This window comes from Hipposideros armiger, unplaced genomic scaffold, assembly GCF_001890085.2.
Source record: "Hipposideros armiger isolate ML-2016 unplaced genomic scaffold, ASM189008v1 scaffold_135, whole genome shotgun sequence".
Classification (NCBI taxonomy): domain Eukaryota; kingdom Metazoa; phylum Chordata; class Mammalia; order Chiroptera; family Hipposideridae; genus Hipposideros; species Hipposideros armiger.
In genome coordinates, this window is record NW_017731485.1 from 556,020 (window position 1) to 575,431 (window position 19,412).

The 19,412-nt window shown below is 53.8% G+C and overlaps 1 protein-coding gene across 1 annotated transcript in view; it reads right to left on the reverse strand.

Moving 5' to 3' along the window:
* Positions 1–19,411, reverse strand: part of HS3ST4 (heparan sulfate-glucosamine 3-sulfotransferase 4) — a gene marked incomplete at its 5' end in the record, with an annotated part of 160,062 nt that extends 140,651 nt beyond the window's left edge. Inside the window, one exon of the mRNA XM_019649808.1 lies at positions 19,155–19,411. Within this exon, the coding sequence (XP_019505353.1) occupies positions 19,155–19,411 (257 nt within the window). The remainder of the gene's footprint in view (positions 1–19,154) is intronic.
* Between the last annotated feature and the right edge of the window lies 1 nt (position 19,412).

Genomic DNA, 19,412 nt, shown 5'->3' on the forward strand with positions numbered 1-19,412 from the left:
CACCAATCACTGACCAGTCATCAAACCAGCTTTTTGAAAACAAGAACAGAAAATACAAGTGTATCACACATAGTAAGGACTGTTTCATGAAACTTTTTTACGTGTGTGTGTGTGTGTTTACACTAGGTCATTTTATAGAATGTGTTTCTTCCTGCAGGACATAGTAAAAAAATAAATTAAAAGGCACCGTGGTTAACAGAAAACGCAGGAGCAGGGTCACATGTCAACATTCTATGATTAAGTGGGAAAAACAGGTGAAAAATCATACAGTACACTCTCGTTTGAGACAATACCGATAATCAAACACATGTGCATAAATTGTACAGACAGCAAACGCCCTCTAGATAGGAAGCTTATGGGAGAATGCAGTGTTTCCCCACGAGCTTTTGGTATTTTCTAAATTTCCTACAATGAACAATTATTATGGTAATCACCAGAAAAAAAAACAAGGTCTGTTTTTCAAGTATGGTTGTGGTGGGTAAATACAGCTTTAAGATGGCTCGTAAGAGTGAGTCACCGGTGACAGAAGAAATGAATGAGGTGCCCAGGCAACCGCTCCACCCTCTGACACGCGCCCATGAAAAATCACCTTTGAGAAAAGGTGTAGACCAATGCAGGGCAAGCAGCGGGTTCCTGCAAAGAGGGGCACGTGAAAAATAAAACAGTGGTCGTTCAGAGCTGAAAGGATTGTGCCGTGGGTAACACACACAGGGACCATTGTTTCTAGGGGGGACGGGGAAGGGGAGGGGGCGGTGAAAAGGAAAGAAGTTACCCAAAATATCTGCCGTCCTAAAAAGGAAAAGGAAAGCTTGTCTTTAAAACACAGCATCAAAAAGTTTAACAAAGCCTTCGTATGGCTACAGGTCTCAGTCATCAAGTATCCTTCTGAGGTTATTAAATCCTAAAATGCCCAAGAACTCAATAGGCTGGTTATTTTAACGCATAACGAGTTAATGAAGAAGCCAGTGGCCCGAGCTCTCCTCAAGCTGGATGAGGGGTTTTAGGAGCCAGTCCTTCAGGTCCCGGGGGTGCCTGCATGACGTAACGGGGGTTCAGTAGGACACAGAATCACTACCCACTTTCCTTAACCTTCTGCGTTTCCTCAGGGGCTCCCCACGTGGCACGGGGCAGAAGACACGGGTCAACATCACACGAGGAAACGGCAGCTTTTCTGTAGGAATTCTGCCGTCTCGTTTCCCAGGTCTTTGTCCTCACAAAGTTAACGGTCTGTGGGGGAGACGACGGCGGCTCCAGGGTTTCCGTTTCGTGGGTGGTTTCAAGGGTTAGTCGATGGGAAGACAGCGCCTGCTGATGGAGACGGTCAGCGGTGAGAGCGAAGGCCCCTCAGACAAAACGGCAGCAAGTGGGGACAACGGGACAAGGGCGGCACCTCAAGGGTCACCTCGAGGCTGAAGACAACAAGCCTCTGAGCTTCACTGGTTACATTCTGGAAACAAGAGGCACAAAACTCTTAGACAGATGGACAAACCCATCCTTTGGGATGTTACTGTGAAAAATTGGGGCCAAAATAAGGTGGCTTCACTAACCACACACGAGTATTCTCAAATTTACACCACTTTTTACAAGTCTCATGATTGCTTTATTCCTAAGCATCCTGCAAAGTACTGGAGACAGTGGGCAGTAATGAAATAATTATCCAATATCAGATAAATACAGTTGCTTGATTGTTTAGTGGAATCCAAGAAGGATTTCAGAAAAGCATAACTGCTCAAAAAACAAACAAACCAAAAACCTACCAAAGGCACCTGGGTACACCTGTCCACACTCACAGACAACTGACTTCTCATTTTTAAGAATTTCCTCCTCACCGGCTTTGCATCGCTATCCATGGACCGGAGCTGTGTGTGTGTCTCACTCAATCCTCGCAACAACCCGTGAGGTCTGCGCTATTGACTCTCATTGTGCAGACGATGGCAGCGAGTCGCAGGCCACACGGCCAGCGGGTGGCACCGCCAGGACTCTCGGCCAAGCACTTGGCCTCGGAGCCCGTGCCACGGCTGCCCCCATTACGAGGCAGTCAAATGCCAGGCAGATGGCACCCCCTTCGTTCTCCAGCAGCCGCTGGAAACAGCTCAGTCACACACTGCGACCTTCCCCAAGCCACTTCAGAGCCACCGTCCCAGTGGGCCACCGACTGAAAGACCACGGTATTTCCCACATGGCATCTTCGTTCCTCACTAGCTGGGAAGCAAAGTAAAATAAACCAAAGGAAAGGAGCGTGTGGGGGTGCTCTGGGCACTCGTATCGGACACAGACAAATACGATGGCTTTAACAGAGGAATGGCATGGAGAACATGCATCAGTGACCTAGTAGGCCAGGCGCCCCTCTCATGGTGTCTCAGAGACCCTGTAAGACGTTTGAGTCTTCCACCCCCTGAGATCTGACAGGTGTGCAGGTGTTAATGGAAAGGTGTGCTCCTTACGGCTCACAGGCAGCAGGTTAATTTTAGGTACAGGTTCCTGACACGTTTCATTCTCCAAAGAGGCCTGTTGTGTCAGCCCACTCCCAGCGGAACCCACCAGGCAGCTATCTAACAACCTGGTTTCTGGAATGGGCCACATGCTGTCAAAACACAGTGCTGACAACCAAGGGTCCGAATCTTCTTCTGGAATAAACAAAACTGCATTAAAGTAATACAGTCCCAATGAACAAGGCGGTGTAAAAACGCCTCCTGTCTTCCGTGCCTGATGTTTCTTGTCAAGAGAAGGAAAACTTTCAGTATAAACATGCATTTGAATCACAAAATCCACGCTGCACTTTTCCAGAAACAGACAAAAAGCAGCAGGGGTCCCAGGAGAAGCATCTGGGTAAGAACTGGAAAGGGCCTTCTCAGCCCCCTGGGCTCCTGGCACCCGCCCCTCCACTCGGGCGGAGTCACACACGCCCCACACCGTGTCAGCGGTAACTCAGCAGACGTGAAAACGGAGGGGCAGTGGCCAGGCCACAGGCTCTCTGCACAAGCCCCACCGACAGCCGTGGCCTCAGAGCAGCGGGCACACGTGGGCACAGTCACGCAAGTCGGGGGTGGGAACACCGGGCCATTCGATGACCTTTGTGGAAGCGGCTGCTCTGGGTGAAAGGCGGGTGTCGTTGCCAGGCAGGCCTGTGTCATCAGGAAAAAGGAGGGGAAAAAAAATGCCGAAAACTAAGGTCAGCCCCATAAGGAGGCTCTTCAAGGTAGCTCCGAACACAGAGTGTGTGAGTGTCCCCAAGGTGGGACCACAGTGACAGCTCCCCCATCAGTAGTGGTCCCCACTGATGACATGCGTACGGACAGGAGGTCATCATTCACCATGTCCCTTCCCCTCAGCCTTCGCCGGTCCTGGCCTTACGCCCGTCACTCTGCCCTCACCACTTGGCCTATGTGACCAAGCCCGGTAGGTCCCGTACTTCTCAGCGTGTCACTTCCCTCGGGACTGCCCCCGTGTCATTTACTCCACACCTACAGTAGTATTAATAACTGGCACTCAGTGGTTACTCAACAGATTTTGATAAATGGGTAACATAATAAATACGACCCATCTGTGGCCAGTGGGTGTCCAGGAAACACACGACGTCTTCTGAAAGGGGCTTTCTCCCTAATTCAAGCGCTGCCCGAAGAACGAATGGCCTTTTTGTCACCCTTCTCCCTTCTTTGCGTACTCTCGTGCGAGGACATGGTGCTGCGAGTGGCAGCCGCCATCTTCGGGTCACGTCAACAAGCCACGGCCCCAAACCCAAGAGGCACGTGGAGAAGTAACAGCCTGACTCGTCACACGTGGCCACCAGCCCCACCCTTCCCGGGACCACAATGCCAGACTCCTCACTCAGTGAGGCCTAAACACCCTAGTCACGGTCCCCTGGGCTCCCTTGCTTACGGCCAAAGCATCCACACTGACACGCTCTGCATATACTGACCTAAACTGGCTGGTCTGTCTTCCTATCGAGACTGTGGGTCCCTCAGGACAAAAGCGCCTTGTCACTTGCCATCTCCCCGGACTCTGATCCCCGACATCCCCCCACACCCCAAGAACTAATAAAACTCAGTGCTAACCCATTTCTCTTTGTCTGAACCCGCAGAGGTGTCTTTGGTGCTGGCTCCCAGCTCTCAGATGTCAGGACACGTCGTAGAAGTCGGCGCCATCGAAACCGACGAGCATTTTTCAGACTTCAGCTTAGCAGATCAACGTGCTGATCACTCGGTGCCATAAACCGCGTTGTTCTCTTATTGTCCCCCACACCCTGTTTCTTTCATCTGATGTGTCTGCACCCAACGCGAGGCCTCCATCTAACCTTCCCTTCCCATCATCCACTTGCTTCCTGTGCAAAGTCACCTTGACCAAGCCTTCAATTATCACCTGGACACTGGTGACGCCCAGCCTGTCCTCTCCTGGGCTATTTCATGTCTCTGTGTAGATGTCTCAAAACCAAAGGGAATTCAACATTTTGAAATAGAGCTCACTGTGTCCCCTGACCAATCAGGGTCCAGCTGAAAGCGCCAGAAACTACCTCAGGCTTACCACAGGAAGGGACATGCACGGACTCACTTCACAGGAGGGCTCTGGGACAGAGCTGGCCTCAGGCACGCAAACAACAGGGGAAGGGCGGTCTGTCTTTCTCGCATCTGTCTGTCTCCTTCTGACTCCTCTCTCTCCTGCTGCAACCAGCGTAGGTAGTGGCACGACCGCATTCCTGCTGCCAGTGCCCTCGCCCTCGCCCTCGCCTCCCACGAGAGGGACTGTCCTCGGGGCCACTAGGCCGACGCCTGCCCCAAGCGTGTCCCCACACCCAAGCGCAGTGTGCTCCCAGGGCGCTGGGGGCTTCCAAAGGGGGACCTGCCCAAGGGCCACACGGCCAGATTAGCAGTTTCCTCTAAGGCACAGCGTGTGCTGGACGCGTTAGCTGGGCAGAGGTCCTCTGTGCACCCCAAGCCTGCTCATGTCTCAGGGTGTCACGTCGTCACTCTCCCACCCTACACAAGGCAGATGCCTAGGAGTTCCTGCTGACTGTGCTCTCTCGTCCCCAGAGGCAAGCCGGCACCACGGCCTTTCCATGTGCCTCCCAAACATCATCCAAACTGTCCAATTCTTCCCACCTTCATCCGGGTCTCAGACACCAGGAACTTCTCCCCTGGACCACTTGCCTCCTACACACACCCACTCCGGTCCTCCAGCCCATTCCCTGCACAGCATCCAGGCTGATGGCTTCAAAGGACGGGCCTGGCCATGTCACCTGACCGCTCAGACCATAGTCCGCCCTCTCTGAGGACAAAGCCCCAACGCGGCCTCAGGTCCCTGCACAGCTGTCCTGTCCACGTCCTCCCCACCACGCCTCCCTCTGCCCAAGCACCAGGCTCTGGGTGCCTTCCAACACACATCTGCCCTCCTGCCACGAGGTCACTGCATGCTGTGGCCTCTGCTGGGACCGCTCCCCAACATGTGTACACATGCACGCACACATGCACACACACACACGCGCGCGCGCACACACATGCACACACACACGCATGCACACGCACACCTTCTCCTCCTGCTCCCCCCTCAGCTCTCACCTCAGGGCCACTAAGTGAGGAAGGGCCTCCCAGGGCTGAGGTCTCCTGCCACACGACCAGAGCCCACCCTCCTACACGATCCGCATCCGGCTCAGAATCTGAACTTGTTTACCTCGATCGATCAAATCTTCCTTCTGCACTCGAAGACGGGGTCCCAAGGGCAAGTCCCAGCTCTGTCTGTTCCCTCTGTGTCCCCAGCACCAAGCACGTGGCTGGCACACTGGCCACGAGCCAATATGGGCCGAGAAACAAAGGTCTGAATGATTTCAGGAAGGTGCAGCGACTACAAGCACAGGGTCTGGAGTGAAACGGGTTAAAATCTTGGGCCAGCGGAGGCACAAGGTGTGTCACCTTAGACAAGTCACTTGTCACGCCCCTTCTTTCCTCGCCTGTGAGACGTGGACGGACAGCAGAGAGAGTCCGTGAGACCAGCTGCAGTGCTTTCCACAGGGCATGCGTGTCCACTACAGCGAAGTTCAACGGAGAGCGACTGAAAGCCCAGAATAACGTGGCGGAAGCGGCAGAAACTCACATCTTATCCAGAGGGTCCCCTGGGCTCCCTCCATGCTGTTTTCCATCATTCTCAAGATGGGCTTTCTCACCACGGAGCCAAATTACCGTGCGAGTTCCAGCTACATTCGCATTCTCGTCAGCGGCAGAGAGGGTTCTCAGAAGGACGCTCCTCAGAAGTGACCCCAGCACCTACTGTCACATCCCAACGGCCCGGCCTTCACCTCGTCGTCACCTCAAGCAGAAGGAAGGCCAGGAATCGCTCTATTCCAGGGTGTCATGTGCCCAACGAGAATCGAGAGACAAATGGCAGCCCCTTTCACAGCAGGAAGTGACAGGAAGCCGTACCCGGAAGCTGGACGTTCTACGTCAAGGAGCGCGTCTGCCCAGACCACCAGGCGATGGGCCTGCAGGGACCGTCCGGCACGTCACGTCACCTCATCTCAGTCACAGGCACGCAAATGGTGTCTTGAATCTAAGGAAAGCCAGCACGTCATACCCACGTGGACCTTCCTGTCCCCAGAGAAGCCTCAGCTCCGGCCGCGCCCAGCTCCCCCCGCCCCCGGCTTCGTCCTTTCCTCACGGGGGGAGAGGGTCCTCACACGGTCACTCACACACGGCTGCCCAGGGGTTTTCTCCTGAACGACACGAGATGCTACCAGGCACCATGCTGGCCGTCTCGGGGGCCCGGAGGGGTCTGGCTTTGCTGACACACTGAGGCTCCCCCACCCGTCACTCACCGCCACTTCGGAAATCTGATCTGGCTTCAGAGCTACAGTGATCCTGTCACTCCACTTACATTCACTTGGGAAAGTTAAAAAAGGAAAAAGTCTGCCTCCCTGTGAATCCTCAAGTCTTCCAGAGAAACGATTCCGTAGCAGTTCAAAGAGAGAAAGGGAGTGCTTGCTTTGTTCCCGCTTTCGTGTAGAAGAGAAAGGAACAGGAGTGGTTTTCTGAAGTAAAGTAACCTCTAAATAAGCACCAAGAGCAACAAGCACATTCAGGCCGCCTATTGCTTTCATCTCACAGCAATCATGCAGGATCCCACCCTCGTCATTGACAGCTTTTATCAAGAGCCAGCAGGGCCTGGGGCACAGGGGGGCCGAGTTTGACGAAATCTATGCCATCGCTTGGAGGCTCTGCGGAGGTCTTCCCCAAAAACTTCTGAAGGAGGCTGCCTTCTGACAACTCATCAAAACATATCAAAGTGTCTCAAACTTTAAGAAGTGCGAGCATCCCAGAGCACAGGGCGGTAGCCACCGCGCTGCCCATCGAGGGGGGTGTCACATCTGTCACGAAGCCCCAGACAGAAGTGCGACATGCGATCACAAGGCAGACACTGACCCCTACGCAGCGCCGTGGAGAAGGGTCCATGGGCTGGTGACAAGCACAGCGGACACAGGCTACAGAGTCAGCGGCTGTGACTGTGACCAAGTTACGGGGCATCTCAGGGAGCGCAGACATGTGCAGAGGTGGAGCTGGTGGTGTCCCCAAGTCCCGCCGCTTCGGAAGGAGGACAGCAGAGGTGGCAGGGGCACGCGAGCGGCTGGGGCAGGGGGCTAGCCCTTGGACCCCTGAATGTAAGTGTGTCCTCCCAACTCCTCATGTGCTTTCTGCTGTGGGACAGGCTGTGTCCCCCCAAATTCATGTTTGAAGTCCTAACCGCGGAACGTGACAGATTTGGAGACAGTGTCTTCTAAGGGTAAATAAGGTAAAATGAAGTCACCTTGCAACACCTTGACCTTGGACTTCCAGCCTCCAGACCGTGAGGAAGTCCACATGTGCTGCTAAAGTCCCAGCTGTGGTCCTTTGCTACGGCCGCCTGAGTGGACTGCACACTGGTGATGGCCCTTCAGCCACACGCGAGTTCGGCCTTTTCTGTGTGCGCGTCCATCTGTCTTCCCTTTGTGGCTTCTGGTTGTCATCTGAAAGGACTCTGCCATCCCAACATGATTAAGACATATCCACGGGCCTTCTGATACTCTGTCATTTTTCTTCCTGTTGGTGCTGCTACTGTGTGCGGTGCTGCTTTCGTTTCCCTCTGTATCTGTGATTTGTTTCTGGCCATGCCCTAACTTTCGGTGGTAGCCCATCGTCTGTATTACTTCCACACTCATAAAAATGTGAAAATTATATTGTAGAAGCATATTTGAGACATAGAAAGGTATTCATGGTACACTTTTAGGTGGAAAAAACAAAATTGTTTTAAATACACATTTTTGAAAGAAAATGATTTATAAATGCTTTGTGAGCATTGAAAAAATTAGGAAAGAACAGACACTAACTTATTAGTAACACGAGGTCTGACAATTAAGTTTGTGAACTTGTTGCAATGATGTTGCTAACCTTTTTTGATATCAGAGGGATTATTCATTATGAATTTGTACCAACTGGACAAACAGTGAACCAAGTTTACTATTTATAAGTGCTGAAAAGGCTGCGTGAAAAAGTTACTTTTCACCAACAATTCATGGCTCTTGCATCATGACAATGCACCAGCTCACACAGCACTGTCTGTGAGGGAGTTTTTAGCCAGGAAACAAATCACTGTATTGGAACACCCTCCCTACTCACCTGATCTGGCCCCCAATGAGTTCTTCCTTTACCCAAAGAGAAAGGAAATATTGAAAGAAAAACATTTTGATGACATTCAGGACATCAAGGGTAATACGACAACAGCTCTGATGGCCATTCCGGAAAAAGAGTTCCAAAATTGCTTTGAAGGGTGGACTAGGCGCTGGCGTCGGTGCCTAGCTTCCCAAGGGGAGGACTTCAGAGGTGACTATAGTGACATTCAGCAATGAGGTATGGAGCACTTTTTCTAGGATGAGTTCACGAACTTAATTGTCCTACCTCGTATGTTGGATCTCTCGGTGGCCACAGTTTGATTTTTACCCTCACTAGCAGGTGGCCATCCACAAACAGGGACGGTCACATCTAACTGCTGTTCGGCAAGAAACCTAAAAAGCCCCACAGGTGATATTTCCCAGAAAAGGAGCGAAGGCTAAGGGAGCAAAAGGACCAAGAGGGTGAGGGCTGGAGGTGCCTGTGGACAATGTCTTGCTGCGGGAACAAATGACCACCAACCAACAGGCTCAACGGGTCGAGAGGTTAGAAGTCTGAAAGGGTCTCCATGGGCTAAAACCAAAGAGTCAGCAGCACAGGTTGAGTCCCTGTCACGCTGCCATCCCTCTGGTCCTCTGTCTCCACTTACGAGGACCCTTGTGACCTTGTGAGGACATTGGGCCCACCTCGATGCAGTCAAGGCCATCTGTCCTCGGTCATAACTGCATCTCCAACCTTAGTCCCCCTGCCATGGCGTCGAGCACGTTCACAGGTTCTGGGGATTCGGGCGTGGCCACCTTGGGGGGCCCCCGATCCTGCCTTCCACAGCCACAGGTGGGGCGCTAAAATGCTAGCCTGGGACAGACAAGGTGCACGAGAGAAAGACACGACAGGTCAGCTGAGAACAGCGCGAGCACCTTCCGGTCACTCCCAAAGCTTACCGACCGCAGGTCGGAGCCCCGAAGACAAGCGTGCCCGCAGCTGTCCACCTTCTTCAGTCCAAAGGCGCGAGATCACCGCCGGGCACGACGGTCGGAGCCGAGCTAAGCCTGACGCAGCAGAGGTGGCCGGGCCCCCGGGGCCTCTGTCCAGTCTGCCCTCACGAGGCCTGACACCCATCTCCACGGTCATTTCCATAAATTAAACTTCTTAATCTGACTTGATGAAAACAGCACTTGTCCTGTATTTCAGGTACTCCCTGGCGTGCAACATTCCAGCAAACCAGTTACCGGGGGATTCGCAGAAACGTACGTGGGTAACAGCAACACTGCAGGCAACGCAGATGCCGCACACGACCACTTTGTCATCCTTGCAAAGCACTGTGGAGCTAACAGAGGCCGTTTCCCCATTTTACAGACGGGAAAACAGAGGCTCAGCGGCTAAACCCTCATCTGTGCACACAAAGCAGGCAGATGCAGAACTCAGACTCAAATCCTCCATTTCTGATGCCAGCTGCAGCTTTCTTTTCCAAAATACCTCAGCGCTCCAAACACTCGGGTACGCAGGCTACGCCCACAGGATGCAGGGGTCCAGAACAGGACCTCCCTGCGACACTTGTTATTGGGGGACTGAGCAGCTTGGATCCTGCAGTTAGAGACAGTCCCAGCCACTCCCGAGGCACTGGCTTGTCAGGAACGATCCAAGCTTTTCTAAACTCCGGCAGCAGCAAGGCCGGAAGCCAGAAGCCACGCGTTACAGTGGAAGGACACCAGCCAGCTTGTGGCCCTGGGACTATCACTTGCCCTCCTGACGTCTCTTCTGTTTATTTGTTAAACGGGGTGAGACAGCATCAGCTCCACCAGGCTGCTGTGATACCTGAGACCCGGCCGCAGGCTGTGGGGACCTCTGGGAGACTGTCGCCCCCACACAGCTAGTTTGAGTGGGGTTTCCTTTCTTGTACCCAAAATAATCTTGCAAAAAATAGTATGTGAGAGACCTTAAAACAACTCTCAGCCAGACTTCCCAAGAAACAGGAGTGGTGTGGTTTTTTTTGTGTGTGTTTTTTCCCCCCAAAGTGTTGGGGAGACACTTGAGCACACAGAAGGCGCTGATCCATAATTACTGATGAAACACCACCATCACTGAGTGCCTACTCCGTGCCAAATCCTGTCCTGGGCGCTGGTCACACACAGGACGGGCCAGGCCCCGGTCCCACACAGGCCACCCTGCAGGGGGGCTGGGAGGAGTGATCAGGCAGAGCTGGGCAGCAGGATGCACCGCGGACAAGCAGGGACGAGCGCAGAAGAACAACCCGTCTAAATGAGCAGTCGGGAAGGTCTCTGGGGAGCCGGAATGTGAGCCACGTCTGAGGGGAGGGGAGGACGCATGTGCCCTTAGGGGCCCGGGCAGTCTCCCAGGGGGAGGAAGCAGAGAGGGAAACGGCCCCCGCGTGGCCACGAGCTGGTCCGAGGCAGAAAGGCAGCCGCAGCACAGTCTGTGGCTGTGACGAGGCCCTGAGCACAGTGAGTGTGTGCTGCTAGGGGACAGACTGCCAGTCTGCTCAGCCCCCCGACGCCGGAAGACGGCACCGCCAGCGGGGAAGGGCTCAGAGACAAATGGAAGGCCACGCTGTGTGTCTGGGGCCAAACACCTGTGCTGGCATCCCAGCCCCACGCCCCGCCTGGGCTACGTGGCAAAGCAGTCCCTGTGTCACCAGGTCCCTGTGAAGGCTGAATGAGCCCACGGCTTGGAGCAGGGCCTGGCGCACGTGAGCACAGCACGCGTCCACCGCCTTCTGTCACCGCCGCTACTGTCGTCCTTTCAGATCCAAGTCTTCCTCTCACTGTCCCTGATCCGGCTTTTGCTTTGTGACAACGTGAGTGCATCTCAGTTTACTAATTTACACCAACTCGCTGTGTATCCACACCTGGCACAGTCCTAGCGCCCCTAAATGTGGGGTACAGAGCAGCCAGCACACCCCGCCCCCAGGATTTATAACCGTTTATGAGTCTGTGCAGCAACAGCTGTGTCACCATCCTCTCCTCAATCAAAACGTGGAAGGTAACGCACCCTGTAGATGACGTGCGATGCTGGCCAGTCACGAAAATGGTGTCTTCAGGCCACTGGCAAACACACTGGAGCGCAATTCAGCAGCAGACAGTCCAACAGAAGGGGGGATTGGGGGCAGAGGGGCAGGAGGGAAACACCACTTAATGAGAGGGGTCTCTTTCTACTTACTGCTCTTTTTTCAATGTATTAAAAAAAGTAAATTTTAAAGTATTAAAATTAAATACTCAGTAAAGTATTCAAATTTTGTCCTGATAAGTCCCTTGAAATTTTTGCTGAATTTATCCATTATTTTGTCTCTTTGTTTGGTTCTATAAATATTGCCTAAATCACTGGCGTCGGCATACAAGAAAACGACAGGTCCTGCACAGCAATTTCCTTACCAGTCACCTTAGCGGATCCTATTTTTTTCTAATAGGCTTTGGTTACTTAGGTTTCCCAGAAAGAGATGAAATTACTGGCAAATGGGGACGATCCTACCCCCCATTCTTACTCTCTTTCACATCTAATCGCGTTATCTGCTAATTCCTGAGCGATGGTAAATAACAGTAACGATCGTGGGCTTTCTGGTCTTGCTCCAGATTCGGGGGGAGGCTTTGGTGTTACACCACTACCGGCGATGCTGGCTTCAGGGGTGAGCCGATGTTATTAGCAAGTTGTTCTAAAAATCAGGAATACGTATTTTAATTTAATCAGATGTCTTGTCTGCACCCATAAATCAAATCATAGGATGTTCCTCAATTACCCGTATTAAGAATAAACCAAATTATTGGGTTTTCTAAGATTGAACCATCCCTCCATTCCTGGAAGAATTCCCACTGTGTCCGGAATCCTCCCACCTCGTGATGTAATCAGTTACTTGTCCACTTTTCTTCTCCACAAGCTTTTTCGGACCACTGGCCACGACTGGCTCGTGCCTGGTCCCAGCACACAGCTGACAATCGACAATGTGCCCTGAACAAATGAATAAATAAATAACTGAACAGCAAGGGCGCTGAACCTCCCAAACTAAGGCTTTGCTCCCCTTCCCGGAGTACAATACTCAGAGGCCTTGTGCCTGTCCAAGTGCATCTATGTGTCTCACCAATGTGTGGTTTCACTGGCCCCACTCCCAGCAGCAGGACCCTGACCCCCACATTCTCTACAGGGAACCATTCCCTATAGATTCCCTGTGGTTTCGGGGGACCATCCCCGCTCCCCTCCTCCATCTCACCGACCCAAGGGGGGGCTGCATCCCTGCCCTGACGCGTGTGCATGACGCTCGCTTTGCTGGTGGGCACAGGGCATGTGCGGGAACGTCTTACAGAGGAGTTCTTCGGAAAAGCAGTGAACTGTGTTTGTCTAGGGGTGCCGCTCGCTCCCGTGCCTGAAATGTGCTGAGACAATGTGAGAAAGAAGAAGTGCGGAGACAAACACGGCAAATGGGAGGGGGCCTGTCACATCATTTGAACCCCTGGAGTCAGCTTTTCCTGAAGCCAATTACCCCCAGGTTTGCCGATTACATAAGCCAATAAATTACCTTTGTTTCCGTTTATAATAATTGAAGATCAATTTCTATCATTTACAATGAAAAAAATTCGCCCAATTCATGCGTTGCTCTGTTTTTCAGTTAATATGCTTTTACATTCCTACATAAAGGGTGAAAGAAAATTTTAAAGGAAGGCAGCGCTAACAAGTGAATGTTAAAAAAAAAAAATCAACTGCCTGCTTTTAATTAATGGCAAGATGGGCTGAAAGGCTCCCTCAGTGAATTCTAATTTCAGATTGAAATTCCCAGGACAGTTACAGAGGCGCTTGTTGAACCGCAGAAATCGTGGGATTGAGAGGTGCCTGTAACAGGCAGAGGCCGAGAGCCCCCGAGACACTGTCCATCACGCAAAACCAGAGCCTTCAGAACTTTCTGATGTACAACCCCGGCCCACTCACTGAAGGTCTCCAGGCCTCTCTCCTGACTCGATTCAAAGTAAAACTGCCTGGTGTGATTTACAAACATAAAAATAAATCAATCATGGTATGACAGCAGAAGGCGCATGCACGTGGCCCAATCTCCAAGTGGGTTTCGCGGGGTCCTCTCGCGCTGTCCCAATTCTGAGAGGCACAGCTCTGCGGGCACACCCTGGCATCGGAGGGTCGAGACCCCAGCGCCAGCCCGCTCCCAACCCGTCCCCTGGTGGGAATCCTGGCTGCACCCACCTCCCCAAGCAAGCTCTGCTCCGCCTCCAGCTCGAGTTATAAGAGACCAAATCCTGGGATCCGGTCGTGATTATCCTCTGGAGAGCTACTTAAGAGCTGCTTCAGGGTTTGAAATCCCTCATTCAGACATAATCTTGAAATAAAAGACCACATTCAGATGAAAAATGTATTACAGCTTCCTCTCTGGGGTCTTCAGGACTGATAGGGTAAGAAGAAGGCGTCGAAGGAGAGCAAAGAAAAGCACAGGAAAAAAGGAAAAATGAGAGAGAAAGAGGGAAGAAGGGGACAGAAACCTGCAGGTCACCGCTGGGAGTGTGGCCCTTTAAATGCCATGTCCCCTCATCCTCACATGGCCCCTTGGGAGGAAGTAATACGGGGCCCATTCTGCAGGTGAAGAAACTGAGGCTGGCGGACACAGCACCTTACCCCAGGTCACACAGTGAGGGTTCTGGCTCCGATACGAAAATGTGCTCCAAGCTATGTTGCTTCTACTCTGCTGCTTCCTCTGAGAGCACGGAACTTTGTTCTAGAACCAGAAAATTTTACTGGGGGAGGAATCCCCATGGAGACAATATAGCCTCATCGACTAAGAAACAGAGATGGAGGGAGGGCGGGACAAGCTGGTTTAAGTGCCCGAGTTCCGAGTCCCACAGAACCACACGTGGCGAACGAAGTCTCCCCCCAGTTCCCGCCTCCTGCCTCCCTCAAGCACGTGACCAGGACCTGTTCCACGTCACAAGCGGATCCATGTGCATGGATCAGATACGGGCTCTCCTGGTTGGTGAGTGAACAACTGAGGGTTCTGCCACCTTCCAGAGGATATTCACTGGGGACAAACGGGACATTTAGTTGCGACTGTCTTTTCTGCCCTGATGTGGCTGTTTACATCCAGTTCCTTTTGTTGCTGCTGCGACATATCTGGGGGGCACTTACCCCGTGCAGCTGTGAAGTCTGCAAGAGGGACAGCAAAAGGGCGGGCTCATCAGGCACAGTCCCGGCGAGTGTACAGGTTACTTTCAGAAATGGGATTCACCCAGAGGTTGCAGCCCCACAGCCCGCTGGCAGCGTCCAGCCCACGGTGGGTCTTTGTGTTTCACCGTGTTGGCCCACTTGGTGCTTTTAAGGAATTTTGTTCTGCGGCCAACATTAAAACCCAGAGATTTCACATTCAAACCTGATTTCCAGTCCTCTCACCGAGTGGACGCCCAGTGGCCCTGGTGCCAGCTGGCCCCGGGGTGGCCACCCCTTTGGACGGCCGCTGCACCCCAGCTGGTCCCACCTTATCCGTGCCCATTTCACTTGCTTGTGTGATCCCTGAGGGCCCTCCCTGACACTCGGCTTCAGCGCTTAGATGGACATAGGCTGCACAGCCAGTCATTGTTGGACTTGTCCCCAGAACATCCCCAATAAGAAGGCATTTCAGCCAACGCTATGACAGCTGTCACACAAGGCAGAGCACATGAGGCTGACACGATGGGAGTGATGGGAAAACCCAGTAGTTGGGTCCACTTCGATTTCTGCTCTAAGATGCCTGCTTTTTGTTTAGAAAACATGTTCACTTTTATCATCCATCTATTCTTCTCCACAATCCTGCAAGGAAGGGCTCATCGCAGATAAGCAAGCTGCAGCTGAGTGATGTTAAGTCAGTTACCCAGCCATCATGCCACTGGTAAGTGACAAGCCCAGGCTTGGAGCTCAGCCCTGTCCAGCTACAAACGACAAGCTTTTGGAAAAAAGAACACTCTGGAAACGCAGGAGACATGTTTCCGCCCCAGGGCCTTTGCACTTACTGTTCCCTCTACTTGCAAACTCTGCACCCAGTGGGGACCTCACTGCTTCACGTCACTCACATCAGCGGCACACAGGCTTCCCTGACCACCCGATTTAAAGTGACGCAGGTGTATCCGTGCGTCCCAGTGACTCTCTAAGTCCCTGCTACTCAAAGTGACGTCCGGGGACCAGCAGTGTCAGCGCCACCTGGGAAGCTAGAGACGCATGCTCTCAGGTCCCTCCCTGACTCGGGGCTCAGTCTGCACGGTCACAACACCCCAGGTGACTCGGGTGCATTTAAAGCTTGCAAGCACTGCTTCACAGGAGCCCTGCCCAGAGGAAAGAAAATGGGAGTTGCAAGTATACGTCAAACTTTTCCAGCAGACACATGAAAAGGGTAAACAGAAGACTGCTGGTTTGCTGTCACCCCTCCCCCGATTAAGTCGTCAGTCCCAGAACACGCGTGTCGCCGGGCTCACTCAGTACTTTATCCCCAGTACCTGGAACAGTACTGGACACTGATAAATATTAACAAATGTCTGTTGACTGCAAGTACGAAGGAAGGAAGAGGCCTTTCCAGAGCTTTCCGTGTGGCCGTGTGGGACAGGGGACAGCTGTGTCACGCTCAGCTCAACCGGCCCAGCTGAGCTGCCCGGGGGGGCTTTTTGCCCTCCAGGTGTGCTGGGTGTCACTCACAGCCCCACTAGGACACTCAGTGTGCTCACACACCTGTAATGCGCCCCCCACGATAACAGGCACGCAGATGCCAGCGCCGCCGTCTCCCGTGCTGTCTCCAGGCACGCAGGCGCAAACAGCCCTGCCGACCACTCCCCTCTGGCTGACACCCTCTCCTGAGTTATTTTTCCCACACCGATGTGACGCACATGTTCACAGTGGGCAGCGAAGACAACTCAAGGCCATGAGGGTCGCTTCCCACCGCCCTGGGGCCGAATGGTCTCCAGAAAGCCACGTGGTCCCAGTCCCTGTACAGTCTGTCACTCTGATGGGCTCTGCATGGCAGGTCACAGGGTCCCTGCCTTCCAGGAGCTGGAGGCCTGTGCCCGGGCAGCTAGTATAGCTCAACGGTGCCCTGTGGCTCTGCCCTTTTATTTTGGGGGTTGGCTCATCTGCCCCGTTAACCACTGGCCTGCGTTAATCATGGATTGAGGTTGGCTTCTCTGGAGCCCCAACATACACGGCCTAATCCACGAGCCTATCTTGCCCGGAAAATCTGACGCACATGTTCTAATCACAAATGTGTTTTAAATCGCATTAGATCAACAGCCAGGAGAAAGCAAAACCCGGATTCAGGCGTAACTGGAGTGACACTGGGGGGATAAAGCTGCCGACGAGAAGCCCTGGCCAGCCCTGCGAAAGCCGGAGCGCGAGTGAGAGCCGGAGCAGCCCCTCCGCCAAAAACACACACACGCGGGAAACACTCGCACAATTAGTGGGCTACCGGGCAGCACACCAAAAAGAAAAAGGAAACAGCTAAATGGGTCAGAACCTTCAGCTCACCTGTGGCCGCCACTCAGGCGAACAGTAGAGCAAGGTTCCTGAGAGCACAGGCTGCGTGTGGAAGCAAGTGTGACCGGCTAAGGACAGAGGCCACCCCTGCAGCCAGTGTCCACCAGGGGCCAAGGGGGACGGCTTCTGTCCCTGGTCTGAACCAGCGTCACTTCCTTTACACAGCCGTGAGGATGGAAATGCCCCCGCTCCCTGGAAGGCTGGAGAGGCGGCCATGGGGACAGCACGCGGTCCTGTGGGATGGCGAGTTTCTGGGAGCCCTCTCAGCAGCCAGGGGTGGGTGGCTGGGGAGCCCCCTACTTCACTAGATTCTTCCCCAGCACCGCCAGTCGCCCCACCAGGCACCACAGGGCCCCACCGTGGGCAAGAGGGTGATCCAGGGACGAGGGCACAGCCGTGTCACACGGGCCTCTCGGCGCCGCCTCTGTGTGTGTCAGCTCTATGGGGAGCTACCAAACACTGACGCCACACCCCAGATTCCTCGAGTCACAGCTGGGGTGCCCAGCGCTGGGCCGGCTCCCACAGGCAAGTCTCATGTCGAGGCCGCTCACACGCCTTCTTCTCCTGCCTCCACGGACGAGACACAGGCGCAACGGGCACCTCGCCTCCCTCCAGCGGGAAGGTGACGGACCTACATCGGTGCTCGCTGACACACACCCCACCACATGCGCTTCATCGACTTTCAGTCACCTGGATCACACCCCTCAGTCTGGTTCCAGCTGCTGCAAAGCTGCCCCAACACAGATTGGAAAGATCGGATCTTTACGCCTCACTCTCCCCAAAGGGCACTGGACACATCTCACAGACACGGCTTCAACGTCAGAATTGGGGAAAACGCCACAGCTGCCCCACGGAGAAGCCAGAACCTCCAACCACCGACTGGGCCCTCCGCAGGCATCATCCCCTCTCCCTTTTGCTGTTGTTGCATTAATCATCCTAACACCTTTTTAATTATAATCGCAGACTGGAAGCCATGGCTTGTGATGTTATAAATACTGATTTTCCAGTTAAATCAGGCATTCGCTGTTTTATGTTTTGATAAGAAGGGGCTGTTTGAAGCCTCCAAAAATATTGCAATTAGTTGTCTCTGTTGAAAGAGACACGACGCGAAGAGGCACGCTGCTGCCTGGGCTCACTGTGCTGGGATGTTTGTGCCGAAGCGTCCACAGCAGAATGCCTGTTTTTGAAAGTGGGGTGTGTGTGTGTGTGTGTGTGTGTGTGTGTGACATCAACCCCAACACACATATGCATTCTATATTTTCCGAAGTTATTTCTAAAACTTTCCCAGGCTGTAATTTAAACTTAGCAAGCCCATCTCTTCCACAGGAAAGCAGCTTGTCAGGAAATAATCCTTATTTTACCTATTGGCTCCGTTAAGATGATAACATCACTTTAACTGACACCGCCCGTGTTTCTGCCTGACAATCGCAATTAATTACTGAGGCGCAGCAGAGATGGGGCCAGCCGCCCAGATCTGCTTTCCAGAGCGAGGTGAAACGGGAGGAAAGGGAAAAGCCACGGAGGTTTGCGTTTGGGCGTCTGCACCGGTGTTGTTTTAAACGTGGTGGCTGGTGAGAGCTCGGGCTCCCCCACTCGTTCCCCTGTCCCTCTCAGGCACGTTGTGGGGGGACGGGGGGGGGCTCTCACACAAGAAAGCGCCAATCTGTCGCGAAAGGGCACACACAGGTGCGGGGCACAACCCTCTCAGGGCGCCACCTGTCACGGCGACACTGAGGCTCCAAGGGCAGACAGCCCGGGGCTCATGAGCCCAAAGGGGGCGGAAAGTTCTGGAGGCCGGGACCCCCTCGGTCTTCCCAGAAACCCCAAACTCGCCAGCACCATCTCCCTCACCGCTGTTCCCGGCTCCTTCTGCTCTAACCTGAAAACACTTAAAGTTGGATTCCGGCCACGCAAACGCGTTCCGGGGCGATCCGGGGAGATTCCCGGGGGTCTCAAAGCCCCGCGAGTCCGCCCCGCCGCCTGCTTCGTCCCCCGCCCCCCGGGCCCGGGGAGTCCCCGGCCGGGTCCTACCTGTACCAGTCCAGCCCCTTGTCGTAGTTCCTGTCGAAGAAGTGCGGCTCCACGCCCACGGCCCGCACGTCCGGGTGCGCGCGGATCGCCTCCAGCAGCGCGCGGGTCCCCCCTTTCTTCACCCCGATGATGAGCGCCTGTGGCAGCCGCTTCTCCCCGTAGTCGGGGGTGCCGGCGGCGCCGCCCCTGTCGCCGCTCGCGTCGGCCGCCCTCCGGCCCGCGAGCTCGTCGTCGGGGGCGCCGGGCTCCCGCGCCGCG